The following is a 19,540-nucleotide window of genomic DNA, read 5'->3' as shown; positions in this document are numbered from 1 at the left end:
ATCCCTCCACACTAAGTGGGACAACATGGGTCTATAGGTCTGAATTTACTCACTTTTAACTAAATGGTGAGGATAAGTGAAGAGCCTTGCCTTCCTAATAGGCCCATAAAAATACGAGGATTTCAGTCTAAAATGCTTGTGACATAGAAACCTCCTTAAAGAAAAAAAGCATGAACCGACGTTCTTCTAGTTTATGCAAACTTGTCTTCCTAGTTGCCATGCCTAGTTGATACAGGTCAATAGGAACTAACTGTCTACAGGGTTGGAATGAATGCTAGATGAGCTAGCATTGCAGCACATAGGAAAAATAAGTGAAACAATTTAGACAAAATTCCTTAACATGTACCCACGGTATAAGAAAAGCAAAACATTGCTTTGTGTTTCTTTTCACTCACATTATCCCCATTCTGTTATTTTATTATCTGGATCCTTCTACAGACTTTAATACTGTACACAGATTTTATATTTTGGTAACATATGAAGTCATTATTCATATTTGGTTGTGTTGAATGTTAGTTTTCAGCACAAAACAAAAGTAGGCAACTTACAAAATAAGTGTCCTGGCAAATAATATCCATCATTCTTTAGCCTCTACCACCTTTCAACCACAGGGGAAAATGGTGCATTGTTCACTTTTGGTCTTAATTACTCAGTGGTGGGGGTAGTTTTATGTAATTCTTGGCTGTTTCCTTGATGGTGAACAAAGCCTTCTTGTGTATAAACTATCACATCAGTGCAGTATGAGGGAAGTAGAAGACAGAACAATCCAGAGAGCTTTGGCCAATGTATCCAGATAAATGGAGCTCATTTTTCAAGGGGAGGTTTACAAAGGGGAGGGGGGATGAGAAGTTGAACAGAGATAGAAAAGTGTCATCTTAGGTGATCAGGAAAGTTTCTGGTTTTTATCTTGTGGAAGGCCAGGCAGATGAAAGAAGTGTTGCTGCTTGTCTAAGAACAGTGTATAAGAGTGTTTCCCTGACTTCCTTCCAGGCATAGGTGCTCTCTCTCTCTCTCTCTCTCTCTCTCTCTCTCTCTCTCACACACACACACACACACACACACACACACACACACACTAAACCCCCAGCAAATGTTTAGATTTGCTCACTTTGCAATGACATAGATGGATTGACCACTCTAAAACAAGCTTCCAATGATCCCTCGCATTTGTCCTTGAAGTCTGATAACTAAATTTATATCTATAGAACTTTAACATTGGAAAATGCTAGCTGTTGTGCCTCTTACTGTATTATGACCTTTGGCATAATTGGCCATGTTAGAGATATATATGTGACTTCTAGTAAATTCCAAAACATATCCTTAATGTCTTTTGTCCAGTCATCTTTATCAGAGTAGAACTAGCAACAGTTTTCAATGAAGGAACTTGATGCAGTCAGCGGAGTTTTGGTTTCAGAGCCCCTTTTCTTTATATTGAAATGTTGAGGAAAAGTCATACCTGGCAAAGTCATACCTGCAAAGGCAAGAGCAAAGCTTGGAAAAAACATGTTAATGCCATGTAGTTGTGATAAAGGCAAATGTTATTATTAAGCATTTTGAGACATGATGTAAATACTAGTTTTCTGTTATAATAGGTAATATTTTTCTTCAAAATATTACTTTTGAAGTTATCATGAGGAATTATTGTCCACATAGAAATTCATCAAATTAAAAAGTAATAGTATGAATAAGGCTACTTATGTTGCGGCATCATATTACTCTTGAAAAAATTCCAACTTTTAAAAATAAATACAATTAACACAGGAGCCTTTTCAGTATGGCTTCCAAGCTTTGGGCAAGAACATTCCTTCTCTTAAAAGTAATTAAATAGTTCATGGGATGGTGTGTGGAGCCCATGGATAATAAAATTAAGCTCATATTGTCTTAAAGGCAGGAAGAAAATTTATTCTGTATAAATTTCTGTGTAGTGGGGTGGTGGAGCCTTTTTCCATGTCAGAAATTCTTTCTCCAAACAGGATTTTTAATTTGAATGATGCAGTTTTTAAAAAGATGTAATACAATTTAGTACTTTTCAGACTTTATTTATGGGGCATATCTCCCAAATCGATCTAACTGTCTTATAACCTGAATTCATTGCAGAGATTGTGATATTCGTTCTTGTGTGTACTGTTGTTGAGTGTGGAACAGTTGCTGGGATATTTGAGCCCTGCACAAAGTAAACATACACTCTTCTGGTTGAGGACTATAGAGACTTGGTAATAGTCTTTCTGGGCAGCTTCTTTGCTTTGGCTTCTCTTTAGATAATGGAATCTCTGACATGTATATGCAGAAGCCCCGGGGTCCTTCTGGAGAATGGTGAAATTAGTTAAATTACAGAAACTTGGAGCAGGGGATTTTCTTTAATACCTGCTTATGGTATTTGGGCTGACATTGTTTTTGCCTAGAAGGAACCTGTTGCTGTCAAGAAGCTTTCCTGGCAGACGGATTGCTGATTTTATATTTTCTACTATTTCAGAGATGTGAACACTGCAGTGATGGAACTGTTGATTATGGCGTATGCGCTGAAGACATCCTGTGCCAGAAATATCATTGGGGTAATTCCTTACTTCCCCTACAGCAAGCAAAGCAAAATGAGGAAGAGAGGCTCAATTGTATGCAAACTCCTTGCTTCCATGTTGGCCAAAGCAGGTGAGTGGACTGTCAAATGTGCCAATATTTTCCCTCCCACCATTGTGCTAGGTGATAATTAATCTGACCTCAGTGAAGCAAGTGGAACTCTTTCTCTTCCCACTCTAAGAAGACATTACTTTTTATTCAGAATAACTTTACAATGTGATCCTGAGCAAATTGGCATATTTCTCTCTAACTACCTTGATATTGTAAAGAGAGAGCAAAGAGTGAAAACTGTGTTCTAATCTTGGAATTCTTGAAGGAAATGTTAAGTTAAAAACGAAATCACTAAAAAAGAAGGGTTTGCTCACTTTATATCTTCGGATACTTAACTAAGTTTGTATTCAAAAGTGAGAAATCTGTTCCAGCTTACTGAACTTCAATACAAGACTATCTAGAAAACAAGCAGCAAAACACTCTTCTTCAGACCTATATGAAAACATCAGAGCAATGTACTTGGGTTCTATGCTTACTCTGTGTTTTAAATGATAGTGAATGAAGTGTTCTGATTGCCCCAACCTCGGAGATTAGGTACACACAGGTAGTTGATGCTGACCACCATGTGAATGTAAGTTTTTAAGTCTTTATTGTTAAGCAGTGCAGTGAGGTGTTTGATATCTCATGTCTAATTTGGTTTCTGCCAGGAGTTTTAATTTATGTTCTTTTTAGGTTTAAGCCACATCATCACTATGGATCTTCATCAGAAAGAAATTCAGGGCTTTTTTAGTTTTCCTGTTGACAACTTGAGGGCATCACCTTTCTTGCTACAGTATATACAAGAAGAGGTAAAGTAACCACTATCCATTACTAGCCATACTCTCGGATTAAAAAACAGTTTGGGGTTCCTTATTTTCAGACTTGCTTAAAGAAACACATGGAGGCCCCTTCTACAGTGCCATATAATCCAGATTATCACAATGGATAATCCATATTATCTGCTTTGAACTGGATTATATGAGTCTATACTGCCATACAACCCAGTTCAAACCTGATAATCTGGATTTTATATGACAGTATAGAACGGGCTGCTACTCAGAGGGAATATATGATGGTACATGGAGACCCTGGTTTTCTCTCAGGGAAAAATTGCCCTTGTGGATCATGAATCAGTCTGGAGGTTCCTAAGCATCAGAGAGGAATAACTCTCAAATCAGTTGCTCTGTTTTTTAAACTTGTAGTAGCAGTTTCAGAGGTGAAAGGGTGAGGAAGATTAGCAATATGGTTCTCAGGACAGGGGGCATGGAGGGTGGAGGCAGAGGAGATTCAGTTCCTGTTTGTCCCAACATGGAGATCCTTATCCAAGTTAGCATCTACTAGTCCATGTCCGCCTAATGGATACCTCCACGGGGAGGCGCAATGCACGGAGCAAGACATGGATGATGGGCGACACTCACCTCCAACAGAACTCATAAGTTCATGTTTTAGTTTGGCCCTGAACTAGAAGACGTAGACGAAGTCTAAACAGATACATTGATGATGTATAGACTTGTCCTGCAGCAGCAAATTTAACAACAGTGCATATATATTGAAAAGGAATGTGTTGTTGAAGGCTTTCATGGCCAGAATCACTGGGTTGCTGTGAGTTTTCCGGGCTGCATGACCATGCTCCAGAAGCAGTTTACGTGACTCGCAGTCTTTGGGGAATGTGTTAGTATTTTCTGCAGTCTTCAGTAGTAACAAAATAATATAATATGTGTAGGATACTGTTCACACATGCATACACATGCAAGACTGTAATACATTAATCAAAGCTAGAACTATAGTGCCTTAAAAAATCTTTTTTCTTTTCTTCAGATTCCCGATTACAGAAATGCAGTAATTGTGGCCAAGAGTCCTGATGCTGCTAAAAGGTAAAATGCTTTCCTTTAAAAAAAAAAGAATATATGTTTTAAGGAAAAGATACATTTTTAGGAGAGGATGATTCATGAAGTGTTTGCAATATTAATCACTTTGGTTTGGGTTTACTTTGGTTTTCTTCACCTTGTCGGTTTATTTTGTTTTATCTAATGCCAACAGATAATTTGAAAAAAGAGGGGAGGTGGAGGTGGGACTGATTTTGTTAGGTATGTGAATATATTTTCCTCATATAGTAGACTGAGTATCTCTTATCTGAAATGCTTTGGACATTATTCCTGTGTGTGCTGTTCCTCTACAGTAAATAGCATCTTGCTGTCCTATTAAGGTAGCAAGAATCAAATGCGCTTTGGGGTTCTTTTTCTGAAAAAAAGTGAAAAGGCAATAACAAAAAAGTGATAAGATTTATCCACCAATTCCTGTTGTTGAAAAGCAAACACATAAGTCTGAAAGTTCCTTTCCTTGGTTGGATTTTGTTTAAATCAAGCACTGGAAATAGGCAGAGCAGAGAACTTTTCCAAATGGAAGGGCTTTCATACCACTAACAGGCTGTTATGTTTGTGTAGGGCCCAGTCTTATGCTGAGCGGCTGCGGCTGGGACTGGCAGTCATCCACGGGGAGGCGCAATGCACGGAGCAAGACATGGATGATGGGCGACACTCACCTCCAACAGTAAAAAACACAACATTGCACACTGGTCTGGAGCTGCCCTGTACGTTGCGTGTCTTTTACTGTCTTTATTTTTGTTTAGTTTGTTAGGTAAGATGCTCCTCTGTGAGAGTTCTCCTAAATTCTCTGCTAAAGCAGCAAACTTTATCAGATTGTGTACTAGCAGTCTTAAGGCAGATTACTTCCCAGACAAGCTCAGCATTTTAAAATTGGGCATGACATACACAGTGAGGTTATCTGATACCTTTGCTAGCAAATAGCTGAGCAATTAAGTACCCTAAGACATAATTCCAGTTGAAAAGGAAAGAGATATACCATTTCACATGGCTCCCTCATATATAAAAATAATAGTTTTATTCATTTAGAAAAGCAGAAATGGTAAGAAAAAGACACTAGTTAAGCTCTTTGCTTGTTTTTGTAATCAATAAGGGTGTTATAAACCACATTTCAAGAATACTGTAGTGAGCAAGAGTGAATTTACTTTATTGGTGCAAACCTTTCGAACCAATTTTCAAGCGATTTTTAGAGATACAGATTTCTCTTTTGACTGGAGACGACAGAGCAAAAGCTTACGGTGTATATTGTGCTATCTCAGTTTTAGTTTTCTGCTATCTGAGCGCAATCTGTCAATCACCTGTGAAGATATTTATTGTACTACGTTTTTAATAAATAATTTTATTTGTATCTTTGTGTACTATCTTGAAATCCAATTGGAGGAGAGGCAGTGTAATATTTCTAAAAATAAGGTGCAGGATTCTTGGGTCCAGTCTTCTCTTCACTTATTAGATGCACAGGTGGAAGAGGTGGTTTGAGCCAGAGCTTGGGATGTTACCTTAAAAGTAATTTATATTCTAGCCAATGTCATAGCACCCAAAACTAATGCTTTACTGTTAACGTCAAACAACATGCTTTGTTCAATCACTTTGTTGTTACTGTTATGTTTATTTTTTAAAAAAACACTTTAGATTTGATAAGACAATAGCATAAATGAAACATTCTAATAAAAGGTATTTCAAAATGCCCTTTTAATAATAATTTAAAAGTAACTAGGAACTATTACTCACCTTTCTTGGTTTTGAAAAATTGAAGCCTCAACTTGTTTGGAAATGTAGCTTCCATATGTGTTTATTATATCACTCCAGTGGTGCTTAAATTGTCTGATTTGGAAGACCTGGTGACTTTCTACGGACCAGAAGCTCATGGTTCATGGACTGCTTTTCCCACTGTAGTAATGACATCCCTGATATCATGAAAAAAGATTACTGGTCTATCACATTTCCCTGACTCTTCAAGAACCAGCAATTTGTCTCATGAACTAACTTAGCGAGAGAGTTCATGAGAGTTCATCATTGGTAATATCTCATATTTTTGAATAACTAGTATGGGTGGGCTATACCCAGTTGGAATTGTAACTTTATAAAATACTTTAAATACTATATTGAAAGTTGTAAATATTGTAAAATCCCATAAAGACATTACATTATCTCTCTATAATTATTATAATCATCTTACATCTTTAACAATGCCTTTGTTATGTTTGTGGAAATAGCTGTGTTATAAATTTACTCCATGCAGATAAAATCTGCATTCCTAATTTTTTAAACCTAAATTGTCTTCATAAAATTCTTTATTTATTTACCCTATTTATACCCTGCCTTTTTCTACCCAGATGGGGACTCAAGGCAGCTTACATAAAGGCAATTATTCAGTGTCTTAAAAAACATACTAGTCCAGTAACATTAAAAGAAAAATTAATACATATTAAGCATTTAAAATGTTTAAAAATATTGCATTCAATATAAATCACACCATCCATAATCATAGTCCAAAGACGTTCCATAGTCATTGTACATATTCCAAATCAGTTATTGCACTACAGTATTCTCCAAAAGCTGGATCCCAAAACCAGGTTTTTACTTTGCCTTTAGGGCGAAGTGTTTAGGAATTTCTTTTTACAAGGTATCTTGTTACTATTTTGAAATAAGCTGGAAAGGAAAGAAACTAGCCAGATTGACTCTAGAATTTAATTCTACCTCCTCTTAGAGAAATGTAATTTTTTTCCTTTAAGGTTAGGTGAACAAAGGCTTGTTTCTTTTTTCTTTAGAAATAATTGTTCAAGTAAAAGAAAGAAACTTTCTAAACCGGGTAGGTCTGTGCCCTTGACTAATGTGTCCTTCGTTGTTGTTTTTTAAGTGCACACTTTAATAAGTCAGAAGTAATTAATAGTAGCAGTAGTAGTATTATAATCTCCATTACAGAATGGCTTTGAGATGAAATTTAATTGTAACTGTTTATAGCAATAGGAGATTGTTTGTTGAAGCAAGATATACAAGTCAAATAGAGTGGAATTTCTACTTAACTGACGTCACTGTTCTTTGAAAAAGTTTATTTTCTCTTTTACATTTTATTAGGTGTCTTGTATTTTAATGCTGGAAGCCACAAATCTTCCTTTAGGACAGATTTCGGTAAAGTGTGGGCTTAAGACCCAATGTTGTCCCATGACTACTTTTTCAAGTCTTTTAACATCCTTTTTCTGGCAAAAAAAAAATGAATTGCTTTTTCTGGAAACCTAGTGAATTTATTGTAGGGCTCCCTGCACTATTTTGCATTTGAAAAATGTCTACTTTTCATAACCACACATGCATTTTCCACCACTTCCTGGGAGGATAGCATTTGAGGAACTACTTGTGGCTTTAGAGGGCTCCAGGGCAAAAAAATGGCCTTTACATCTTTCAGAGTTGTCTGTCCTGGTTGAGGCATTCTCCCGCATAAGAGTAAATCCAATTGCAAGACCCAACTAAATCTGTGGCTGACTACTATGTTAAGGCTTACATTAAATCCCACCAATTCAGTTGATCTATTCTAGTTGAGATTAGCAATTGAATTTGGAATTCAGTTCCTCCAGAAAGGGGTTTTTGCTATTACCTAGACAAAATTAATGTTAAACCAACAATGGTAGGTAATTGTGACGTTGTTATACAACCTCTGATGCCATTTTAGCTTAGGCTGTGAGTTAAGCATTTAGTGGGAAGGAAAACTCATGGAACATGATGGAAATTACTACAAAGTAATACATATAGAGTTATAGACTCCTGTCTTCATCTTCAACATAAAAAGAAGCTTCTTTCACACTCACTGCCTCAGTGCATTGGCAAGATGGGAGTAGAGAATTCACATCAAGGACCTGTTGAGTATTTAGGGTATCCACATAAATGCTTGACCTGCAGTGTTGAGGAAAGTCAGTTTGAGGGCATCACAAAATCAGATCCTTTACTAAATGGCTGGATTCTTCTTCACATTTGATAGTTACGGTGTATTGTTTGTGCCAGTTTTTATATATAACTCCTATCAATGAACTTTCCTCAGGTCTTGCTGCAGATTTAGAGAAAAAGTTCGATAACAAGAGCATCTGACCTTGCTGTGTTTTAAACTTTGTAATGATATTTACAAAGATTGTAATTGTGATGATATTTACTGATATGGTGCCATTTGCAGAGAATCTGAAGTATATCTGGATGATTCCAACTCTCTCCACATAAATATTCAATTATATAGGTCTCATAGAAAACAAATGCTTCTCAAAATGTTGGTAGTTTCATACCATTAATTCATAAATTGTTGTAATGAACAGAGGATTATAATTGTTCCTTGCTGAAAGATTATTTAGTTGTATTCTTTGCACCATTTTTTAGGGAACTCAAAATGAATTAGTGTCGTTATGCTGAATATGAAGAGTGCACTGAGCATGAATTTGTAAAGCATGAAAAGTGAATATATATGGCATTCAATAAACTCTGGTGCTAAGATTTTGTTGGTTTTTTCCCCCATTAGTGATGATGGCCAAAGAGAAACCACCAATAACAGTAGTTGGAGATGTTGGAGGTAGAATTGCCATCATTGTGGTAAGGAACAATAAAGCCAGAAGAGTGAATGGTTTTTGGTTTGGTTGTTTTTTCTGAGTTTCATCTCTTTGAATTATTTATACCTGCATGTAGATAGGATTTCAGTTCTGGGCTACAAGTCATCAGTTGATTGTTTCTACTGGAACATTAAACGGTTACCCTGGATCCTGGAAAAATGTTTCACTTTTTTCATACTTAATTGAATAAGGACATTGCATTCCAGTATCTATTATATTACCCTGATGTAGATTTCTGAAATCTCATTTGATTAAATGTGTAAAAAGAGCCAAATCCTAATAAATGATAACATCGTTCTTGTTCCCCAGTTTATGTTAGAATGATATATTGGTCCTATAGACAAGAGACTCAGAGTATTGTAACCCTCCCATTTTAAGAACTGATTCTTCCACCATATAGGAATTAGACTTCTTAGCCATGCCAAACTGACATTGTATTTGTTCATGCTGCCTTTTGTGTCAGTGAATTCCCTATGATCCCCTTGTGGGAGGCAAGTGACAGATTTTGAACTGCTCTTCCAGCAAAGACCAATTACGTAGTTCTAGCATTTCACAACCTCCCATTGAAATGGCAAAGGTACTGAAGTCTGTGCAGGTTCCCCACTGTTCCCCATGACTGATATTAAGGTGCTCTGTTTACCTGCTTGGCTTACCACAGCATGAAAATGTCCTAAGGGGAAATATGTCAATCTTTTCACAAGACATATTGTGAGATACTAAGTGTGTTTTCCAGACAGTTGCTGCCAGTTAGTACCTATCTTTGGAAGAAAGATATCTGACACCAGCGGAGCATTTAAAGTAACTTTTGTTTGTTCAGAGATGTTTTCAGTCACTGGACAGTCTGTTACAACAAAGTATCTTTCTTGTTTGTTTTCTTCAGACACATTTGTGAGAAATATTGGTTCCAAGGATATATATTAATTCAGTGTAACAATTTTCGAGTTTGTAATTTCACAACATTCTGATACAACATAGCTGCTGCTAAATTACTTATTGGCAGCATACTAAAAATTTTCATCTGTAACATTAAATGCACACTAAGGCATCTTCTAATGATTCAGAATTTACAAACATAGCCTGTGAGAGTATTAGTAACTTCTAGTTTTTAATTGGGATTTTCTTTGCTTTTCAGGATGACATAATTGATGACGTGGAAAGCTTTGTGGCAGCTGCAGAAATCCTGAAAGAGCGTGGTGCTTATAAGATCTTCATCATGGCCACTCACGGGCTCTTATCTGCAGATGCCCCACGTTTGATTGAAGAGTCGTCCATTGATGAGGCAGGTCCCTATAGTTGCAGATATTAGTCTTTCACCCTCCTGCCAGTAGATAATGATGTGTTCTTTTTTGTTCTAAAATATCATATTATGGATGCAGCCCTGTCAGTTGCACACATATATTATGTGTGGATACAGGACTGTTGCAGGTATTCAGTATGGAAACAACAAGCCAGTCTGGTTTCTGTTTGCACCTTCCTCTTTCTGTCCTTCTCATTGCAGGCGCTTGCAGCAAGAGAGAAGGTTCCTTTATCATAAGCAATTTTTGTAGGACACATTTCATCCATGTGTCACTCTAGAAGAATAATTGTGAAGTTGAAACAAAGTATTCCAAAAAGAGTATCGCCTGGGGTTTCCTTTTCTGAAGAAAATCCGTTATGCAGCTATGTTATGTCTGCTCACATCTCTTCACACTATGCATGGTTTATTTATCAAAATGCCATAGTTCAGCACTTCATATTCCCAGACTATGAATTGAATCCAGGTATCATCATGATAAGAGCAGCTCCCTTGAAATCAGTGGGACTTATGTTAGTCATAACTCATTTGACCCATCAGTGGGACTGCCCAAAGCAGATTGGTCATGATCCAAACCCATAGGAATGCTGTGCTGTGCTGTGCTATGTTATGATATGCTATCCCAGTGACTTGTTTTGATATCTTCGTTTTTCTGACCATAATGTTTTTCTCCACTGAGAGGAATGTGGTGCTGTCATGTTTCCTGATCTCCTTTTTTGGTGTGAATACTGGCAAGCAGAGGAGCAATGTATTGGAAGCTTACTGCTGAATTGTTGCTGTGCCCCAGAGAAAAACAAAGAATGGCGGTTCCATTTTATCTTTTGCCTTCAAAATTTAAAAATTAAGCTGAAAGCTGCAAATTAACCTTTAAACAATCTACAGTGCTGCATGTTGTCTTATCGGGTCAAATTACATAAGAATTTTCTTAGTCATTTTAGTCCTCTTTTAAGTAAAATGGCTCTTATGCAACTTCATTGATCTTGAATTCTGGAGAACATGTATGAGACTCCCCTGGCTGCTCTTTGATTATATTACATTAAATTTATTTTTATCCCTCATTTGTCCCAATATAGGTGTTCTTTCTAGTTAAATTGTTACTTTTTTGCCACATGAATGGATATTGGATGTTAGTGTTGTTTCCCCTAGCCCAGTGCTAGTGAATTTTCCCATTGACAACAAAGTCTTTGCTGACTTGAGAGAAGCGGGTTGTCTGAATCTGTTGCTAGATGAAAAATGTTTTGATGAAGGAGCAACTCATCATCTTGTCTTGCTGATGGTGTTGAAGCATTTGACCTTTTGTTTAAGGTTGGAGCTGTGGTCCACCACCTACAAGTTGCTTACCCTTGATATGAAACATGGGTGAAATTCACCGTTTTTACTGTATGTTTTTGTACATTTCACACTATTATTTATGCAGTATTCACCTTTTTATTCTCTGAATGTGCTTCTTAAAGTTCTTGCTCTTGACTGAAAGGTAGCTTTGGACATATACATTCCTTAGCTTGCAGTGCAAAGGAATTTTCACAAGCCATTATTAACTACGTAAATCTTCTTTCAGCACCTTTTTCTACAAGGTTTTTCACTATTAATCTTATAGTTGTGAAATAATTATCACAATCCTAGGAGGACGTCAAATACTAATGCCTTAAGCAATCTGAAAATCTAACTTTTTGTGTTATGAAACCTAGGAGTCACACTGAATTTGGTGTCCTTTGGAATATTTGAAATCCAATTCTATCCCTTGTGAATTTTCTCCAAATAGATGATTTACCCAGATTTTATAACTGGTTTTCTTTTCCTCTCATTGCTAGGTGGTGGTAACCAATACAGTTCCCCATGAAGTCCAGAAACTGCAGTGTCCTAAGATAAAGACTGTGGATATCAGTTTGATTCTCTCCGAAGCTATCCGTCGAATCCACAATGGAGAGTCCATGGCTTACCTCTTCCGCAATATTACCATGGATGATTAGTTTATTTTTTGTCATTCTACCATCTAGTTTCCTCAAATCGAAAAGAAAAAAAGGAAATGTGCATGAAGAAGCAGTGCCATAGCATATTATTATTTGGGATGGGGGGCAGTTTTATTATGGATCTGGGTGTTTAGGGAATGATACCATGAAATCTGAATATCCAAATTTCTCTGATCCAGCTACCAGGGGGGTTGTTGGGTCAAGATGCAAATAGATATTAGAATGTGTTTTAAATTTGTCCGAATGATGAAAACGGTGGCCTTTTGATCTTGTTAAACAAGCCAGTGTGTTTCAACAGAGTAACTTTGGTGGGGATGAACTGAGAGGCATACTGGGATTTTGAAGCTGAAATAAATAGTTCTGGTATGTAGGTTCTCATGCTGTTTTGGAAGAAAGCGTGTCCTTTTCCTACATTGCTGGCATGTGCAATGCCCTTCTGTAATCTTGGGAGACATTTGCAATCTCATAGGTGTTGAAAGCTTTCTTCTATGATTTCATCTCCATTTAGAGTAATTTGATGGCAGCCTTGTTAATTTTGACAGGAATGGTGTGTGAAATGGTTCCAGAGTTGTAGCAGAAACTAGAATAAAGCTACCTTTCCATTTATAGACCCATAAATTCCAATCCTGCCTATTATAGAACTTTTCAGACTCTTGCTACACTTTGTGAGGAAAGATTAAGTAAAGCTAGTCTGTTGAGATTTGCCTCTGCTGGCACTTTCTGTTCACCCATGGCCCAAAATCAAGGTATGCAGTCCTGAAAGTGTGAACAAATTCATGGAGTACTTTCCTGTGTCTTCCACGTCTGTACTCCCTGTTGCAGAATAGTTAAATTAGCAAAATGGTCCTTTGTGGATCTTTGTGTCAGCAACACATTACTATCTCTTCTATCAGTTACAATTAAAGTGGAGCTTTCACTTGCTTGCCAGCCATTGTAGTATCTCTTAATTATTATATGAAGATGGCATGCAAAACTTTATATGGGAAGGTCCATGCTATGCTATCTTGGAAGTGCTGGAATTCTTTTTGTATTTGCCTTTAGGACACTGTTGTTCTACTCTCAAAATTCCTATAGCCCTCCACCACAGCCTTGCTGTGTATGCGAAATTGCCCATTACTCTCCATAGACCTTGTTGTCACATCAGTACCTCTTGGTCCGTTATATACATAAATAAGATAAGACATATGAGAGCAATGGTGTCACACATTTCCCCCAAATGACGATAGAGCCCACATTCTAAAATGTGAGGGTATTTTTAAATGGTGACAATAGAACAGTTCAGCCTAGTGTTTGTACCAACTACATTTTGCTCAAAATAATTTAAAATGCCATTTTTAAAAATATGTGCCTGCTGACACATTAAAGCTGCCCTTGTACTCTCTCAGTCGGCAATGAGATTGGGTAAATTAAGCCTGCAGAAGTACCTGTTCCTGCTTGTCTCCCTCACTAGGGAAAGTCAGGGCTACCATTGAGAGGGAAACAGCCTCCTCAAAGGAAGTCTCTTCAACACAATCCAGCCCAACTTTGATCAAAATTCCCTTGGCCACAGTTTCTTCTTCAGTATTCTGTGTCCAGACTCCCCTATCTTTTCAACAAATCAATTGTCAGAAGAATTATATCAGGACAGCTTCCCCAACCTTCTCAATTTTGGTGGTGAAATGAAAGAAGAAAAACGATATTTGGTGAAATTTTGCCTTTTCCTGAGCATATGTCTTCTTAAGAGCTCTTCAGATCTCTTGTTTTGATTATTTTCTGCTTTCTTCTTGGCCTCTTCAGCAATACAATTTATTTTGTTTTTCAATCTACTTCTTTCCCTGCTCCCTGTAGCCTCAATGCTCCATAGCTGCCCTTTTAAAGTAATTTAAAGTATCTTCGGGAATGACTGAAATAGTGGGAAGACACTATTTTCAAGGGCTTGCTGTCACTGTGTGTGCTGCGTCAAAAGCACACAAGATATACAATGCATCTTGTTAACCTCTTCATAATTGCCAGTCATTTGTACAGGTTCTTATCACAGACTTTTACATAGGACCTATTCTTAATAAACCAGATTACGGTTATTGCAGCTAGACATCCTGAAAAGTTTTTTCTCTCTTGTGATGAAGTGTTTTTGCCTTAAATTCCATGTCGCCAGTGCTCAGTATTAGGCAGGTTATAAATAAATGGCTTCATTACCTCATCACTAATTGGCGTTTTGCAATGTGAGTCAATTACTGCCACAGACAGCATTGATATGGATTATCTAAAGTGGTGTACAATATAGATTACAAGATCTTGAGAGCTCCCAAATGCCCTCGCTAAAAGAAAGCGGGAGGAGGGTTGGAGAGAGATTCTATGGTGGTATAAATAACCAATTTCAAAAGTTTGTGAACGAGTATGTAGCTAAGGATTATTAGTTGAACTTAATCTGAATCAGCAGCCATAATCTAAGCATTGCTATGCTACCAGTTGTGGCAATGGATGCTGAACTGCAGCAACATTACACCAGCTTTGTAGCCATCTTGCGACAAACAGATAGGGTTTAAGTGCCTTAAGTGTGGAATTGCAATTTTAATCCACATTTGTGATTGTAAGAACTGAGCCAAGTATGGTGTAGCATTCAGACTGATTAGCAAGGAACAGCTTGTGATACTGATATCTCCCAGACTGTCTCCTTCAGATGCTAAGCTTTCAGAAACATGCATGGAGCTGTCTGTAAGGACCATGCAGAAACAGAAAATACTCATTTGTCACTGTTACCATGCATCGTTCTTTCCCATTAAAGTACATTTATATGTATTTCATTCCGTATTGAAAGGACAAACAAAAGTACTGCCAGTCCAGGGGAAGCATTGACTGTTCAACAAGCGAAATGTCCTTTGTTTATTTATGCCAAAATACACACAATACAACTTAACTACCTTTTCCCTCCTCATATTGACTGGCATAGTTCTGTTAAATCTTGACAGAAGGACATTGTTCACTGTAGAGATCCTAGTTTGCAAGTGTTTACCCCTTTAAGAAGGCATTTAATGTAAGCAATATGCATAAGTTCACAGTGATTTTACTGTAAATACTGGACATTACAGAAAAAATTACCTTGCTTAATCCATCAGTCATTTTTATGAGCATGGGTTCAGATTTGAGCGCCTTTAAGTGCTAACAGATTGTAACCAAATGCTTAAACTATGGATGACATTTGAGAACCTCTCCAAAACCTCTCAAGCCGTTATCAAGTTTTGGATATTACTTGATTGTTTTACAGAGATCAAAACCATATATGTATGTTGAAGAGTACAAATGTTCTACTATGCATCATCCTACCACTTTTTTCTAACAATATTTTGAAATTTACTCTTCCTTATACATAGTTTGGCAGGAAAAATTGTTTGAGACTTATGACTACAGCAAGTTATGCTGGAATAGATGAAAGTGATGGAAACATTAAATAATGGAATTGTGGTATTGTATTATTTCCACTAAGGGGTTTTCTTCATAGAAACCAGTACCTGCGAATTCATAGGCATTCTTTCTTTTGATATTATCAGCCTTAATGTGGGTAAAGCATCTCCAGTCCATCACCCTGAAGTTCTTCTCTTATCTCTAGTAAATGGCTGTGTTTTGAACTGTTTATTTTTCCCATTTCAGAGTTTTGGGGAGACACTGACTTTGCATTTAATAATTATCTGTGAATATTGCAAAACTCATTCAGTCTTTGGCTTTTTAAAATGACTCCATTATTTTTGGTAGCAACCTTAGTGTTTTTGACGAATTTTAAATATGAGCATAAAAATGATCTGTGACCTATTTTAAGCAACAATCAGTTCTGAAATGGCAAGCCTTGAGTTAGGTAAAAAGGACTCTGCCAATGTAATAATTATGATGTTTTGAAATGGCAAAGAGCTTTTTAATTTGCTATTTATGTAGTGTATTCAAATTCATAACTGCTTTCCCAATGTTTTTGGGTTTTTTTTGAAATTTTATTAACAGAAGCATTTTCCTCTTCTCCATCTCTTTTGTTCTGTTTAGTTAGACCTTGCCTTTTTATCAAAATAACAGGGTAATGCCACAAACCCATTTATGAGTGCAGCTGCTACATCCCTTTCTAAGGTTAATAGCCATCCTCATAAACTGGTTGTTGGGGAGGTAATTTATACTTTAATTTGCTAGAGACTGAAACCACAGGAAATGGGACCCAGGATTCAGAAAGAGGTGGGCCAAACCACAGGACCACATGCTGTTGAGGCATGATCAGGCAAAGCAAATGATCCTTTGCGAATTTATCTGTTGCTCCCTCAAGCCATTATCTGTTGACAACAGTGACATTTTTGGTCTTGCTTTGTTTTGGCTAATTACTGCTGATTACTATCCCATTTCCACTTGAAAACAGTGAACTTTTCTCCAACCTGTAGCCTCCAAATGGAAGAAAAAAATCTGAACTGGTCTCAACATATCCTTCTGGATTTTGCCACTTTCATCAAAGAGGGCCTAGCCAAGTTCTCCTCTAGCCCTGGAATCACAAAATATGGCACCAAAAACTTTTGAAGAATTCTGTTAAATGTTTAAAACCAAAACTAAAACTTTTCATGATAGCTGTAACTATCCATTCCACAGCAGCTTTCCGACATAATAGAGCAGGCACGGGCAAACTTTGTCCCTTCGGGTATTTTGGACTTCAACTCCCACAATTTCTGGCCTCAGGCCCCTTCTTTTTCCCCCTCAGCCAAAGGGCCAAAGTTTGCCCGTGCCTGTAATAGATATTTCAGCAAGCAATAGACCTCTATTGTTAAGAATAGTACTCCCTAAATAGAAATTACTGAGTTTAGAAAATGCACTAACTTCACGAGGCAAGCACTCCCTTGAAGCAAGATGTGTGCACTGTACATAGCAAGTGAATGCACATTTGGATCCATCAAAATCTCTGTAAATTTTGCCAGCTTTGGGTTGTATCCCTTCATTGTCAGGCTCCCTCCCCACCCAAACAATAATGTAGAAAGGCCCTCAGTGCCCTTAAGAAAAACCATTTAACCCAAATCTTGACCAGCAGAACCTGGATACTTCTTTACTGAACCAGAACATAGTTTAATCAGAGCATATAAAATGAAATGTGTTACTCTCCACAGTTTTGAGTTGTAATACTGTCTCTGGACTGGACTGTCAAGACATGTTTCGTTTGTGCACACCATTAAGACTGCCTCCTTTTATGAGTGGATTTTGAAGACAAGATAATATATCGCATTCATCATAAACCTGTAGTCGTCGACCTCTGTGAAGCTATTTACATCTCTTGAACCTTGCTGTTAACACAGTGGGCAGTAAGAAAAGCCTTCTGCCATGTATTTGGTTAGTTTTGAGCATCCAAACCAAGGTGGACTGAAAGAAGCTCTTCTGTATTTTCCATTTGTCAACCTCACATGTTAGTACCTGTTTGCAACTACTATGCTGCTAAGAATCTGAGGATTATAGAATAACAATCTGACTGCTAATAAAGATATATATTGATACTTTATTTTCTCAGCCTTGGCACGGAAGCTTTGTTTTCAAGTGTGTTCCTTGAATTCAGTTTTCATTTTCAGGTAGCCCATGATGGCCTCAAGAGAATCATTTGGGGTGTATCAGCTGTGTTGTATATGAGAAACCTAAATAATAGCTCATTTCTCTTCAAACTCAGGAAGAATTGAATCTCTACCCATCCTGCTCTCTAACTGTTCATACTCTAATGAATCCAAGATCTATTTAATTTCCCATCTTACGTGTTATGTGTTGCTGTACCATTTGAAGAAGGAAAGCAAAATCTTACAATGGCCAAACTAATGAGCCATGCAATTCTAACCCATCACCATATCAAGTCAGTCACTTTTGCATATGGATATGGTGAAGAAATGCTCAGTGTACCCTAGAAACAATTTCCCATAATAGAAAGCTTAATTGGTTTAAATGAATGTTCTTTTTACAAGACTATGATTAAGTTCAATATTTATTATTTAGTCCTGACACCTGTATTTTTCCTTCATTACTGTAAAATAGTTCTGGCTAAAGTGGCCTTTGGTCTGATCCAACACATTGAATTTCATGTTCTTAGATTAGTCCCCCATATACTTGCTATGAACCCTAATGGTTCCTGTTATTTTGATGCAGAGTGTTCAAGGAATAGAATGGCAGTTTAGATCAAGTTCAGAGATCAAATTTGGGTTTTACCACTTTTTATGTAACATTAAGTAGAATCACATCATAATCACATCAAGAGAGAGCTCTCATTCATTCATCTCAATCATACTTATAAATAGGCCTCTCCGAAAGAAGATGATCAGTCTTTTTTGAGAGGGTTGGATGCTCTGTTGCCGCAGTTCTGGAAACATGCTGAATCTTGGAGGCCCCCTACATTTTAGAGCCTAATGTCAGTCTTTCTTTGGATGAACATGCTGTTCCGTTCTCGTAGTTTCAAAACATTCACATTCCAGGCCATATGATTTCTGGGGTACCACCTGCACACCTTATGTGCCTTACTGCACACCTTATTGTCCATTGTTATTCAGCTATATACACCTTACTGCTTCCTCGCTTCATCTGCCAGGTCCAACCCATATCATGCTTTACGCGAACTCCATTTTTACTCCTCAGGCCTGTTGTCTTTTGGTCTTCTTCATGCATTCACACATTCAGTCTTTACATACTGTATACAAAAGAGACCTCGCAACCTTGTGACTATTTTAGGAATTGTGCAAAAACTTAAAATCACAGCTCCCATTATGTTTTATTGAAGATTTGGCATAGGTACATGAATGCTTTGAATGTCTTATAGCCTCCCACCTACATGATTTTGGGAAATTACATAGAAAACAAGGCTTTCTTTTATTTCTTTTTTAAAGTGAAAGGCTTCCATGGTGTGGCTGCATTTTTAGTAAAAATAGGAGTGAAAGAAAGGACTGTAATGTTTCCCTGCTGGTTGCTTGCTTATAATTTCTCCAATTAATTTCCCAGAGGGCAATGTTCCAGAAGCATATTTACAATGCAATTGTGAGGTCTCTCAAATAACAATAAAAACCAAAAACAGATATTTGAGAGTCCTCTTGCTTCTAATTGGAAGGTTGTGATTTAATGCCTGACATCGGAGCTTCATGGTCGTGCCGAGGTTAAAACTTTTGACTGGCAGCATACATTAGGTAATGGAAGGGAATCGACTTTCCTTCTCCAGATACCTAAAATTGTGTGTAGAAAATTGCCTTG

General features: G+C 37.2%; 1 protein-coding gene across 2 annotated transcripts in view; it reads left to right on the top strand.

Annotated features, from left to right (window-relative positions):
- Positions 1 to 17,822, top strand: part of PRPSAP1 (phosphoribosyl pyrophosphate synthetase associated protein 1) — a 32,164-nt gene extending 14,342 nt beyond the window's left edge. For both annotated transcript variants that reach the window (XM_060764614.2, XM_060764613.2), the window contains 7 exons: positions 2,474 to 2,646; positions 3,298 to 3,413; positions 4,423 to 4,478; positions 5,049 to 5,194; positions 8,983 to 9,053; positions 10,203 to 10,349; positions 12,176 to 17,822. In XM_060764614.2, the coding sequence (XP_060620597.1) occupies positions 2,474 to 2,646; positions 3,298 to 3,413; positions 4,423 to 4,478; positions 5,049 to 5,194; positions 8,983 to 9,053; positions 10,203 to 10,349; positions 12,176 to 12,334 (868 nt within the window). In that variant the 3' untranslated portion in view covers positions 12,335 to 17,822. The remainder of the gene's footprint in view (positions 1 to 2,473; positions 2,647 to 3,297; positions 3,414 to 4,422; positions 4,479 to 5,048; positions 5,195 to 8,982; positions 9,054 to 10,202; positions 10,350 to 12,175) is intronic.
- The last annotated feature ends 1,718 nt before the right edge of the window (positions 17,823 to 19,540 follow it).

This window comes from Anolis sagrei, chromosome 2 (assembly GCF_037176765.1).
Source record: "Anolis sagrei isolate rAnoSag1 chromosome 2, rAnoSag1.mat, whole genome shotgun sequence".
Lineage (NCBI taxonomy): Eukaryota > Metazoa > Chordata > Lepidosauria > Squamata > Dactyloidae > Anolis > Anolis sagrei.
This window is presented reverse-complemented; position numbering and strand designations above follow the sequence as displayed.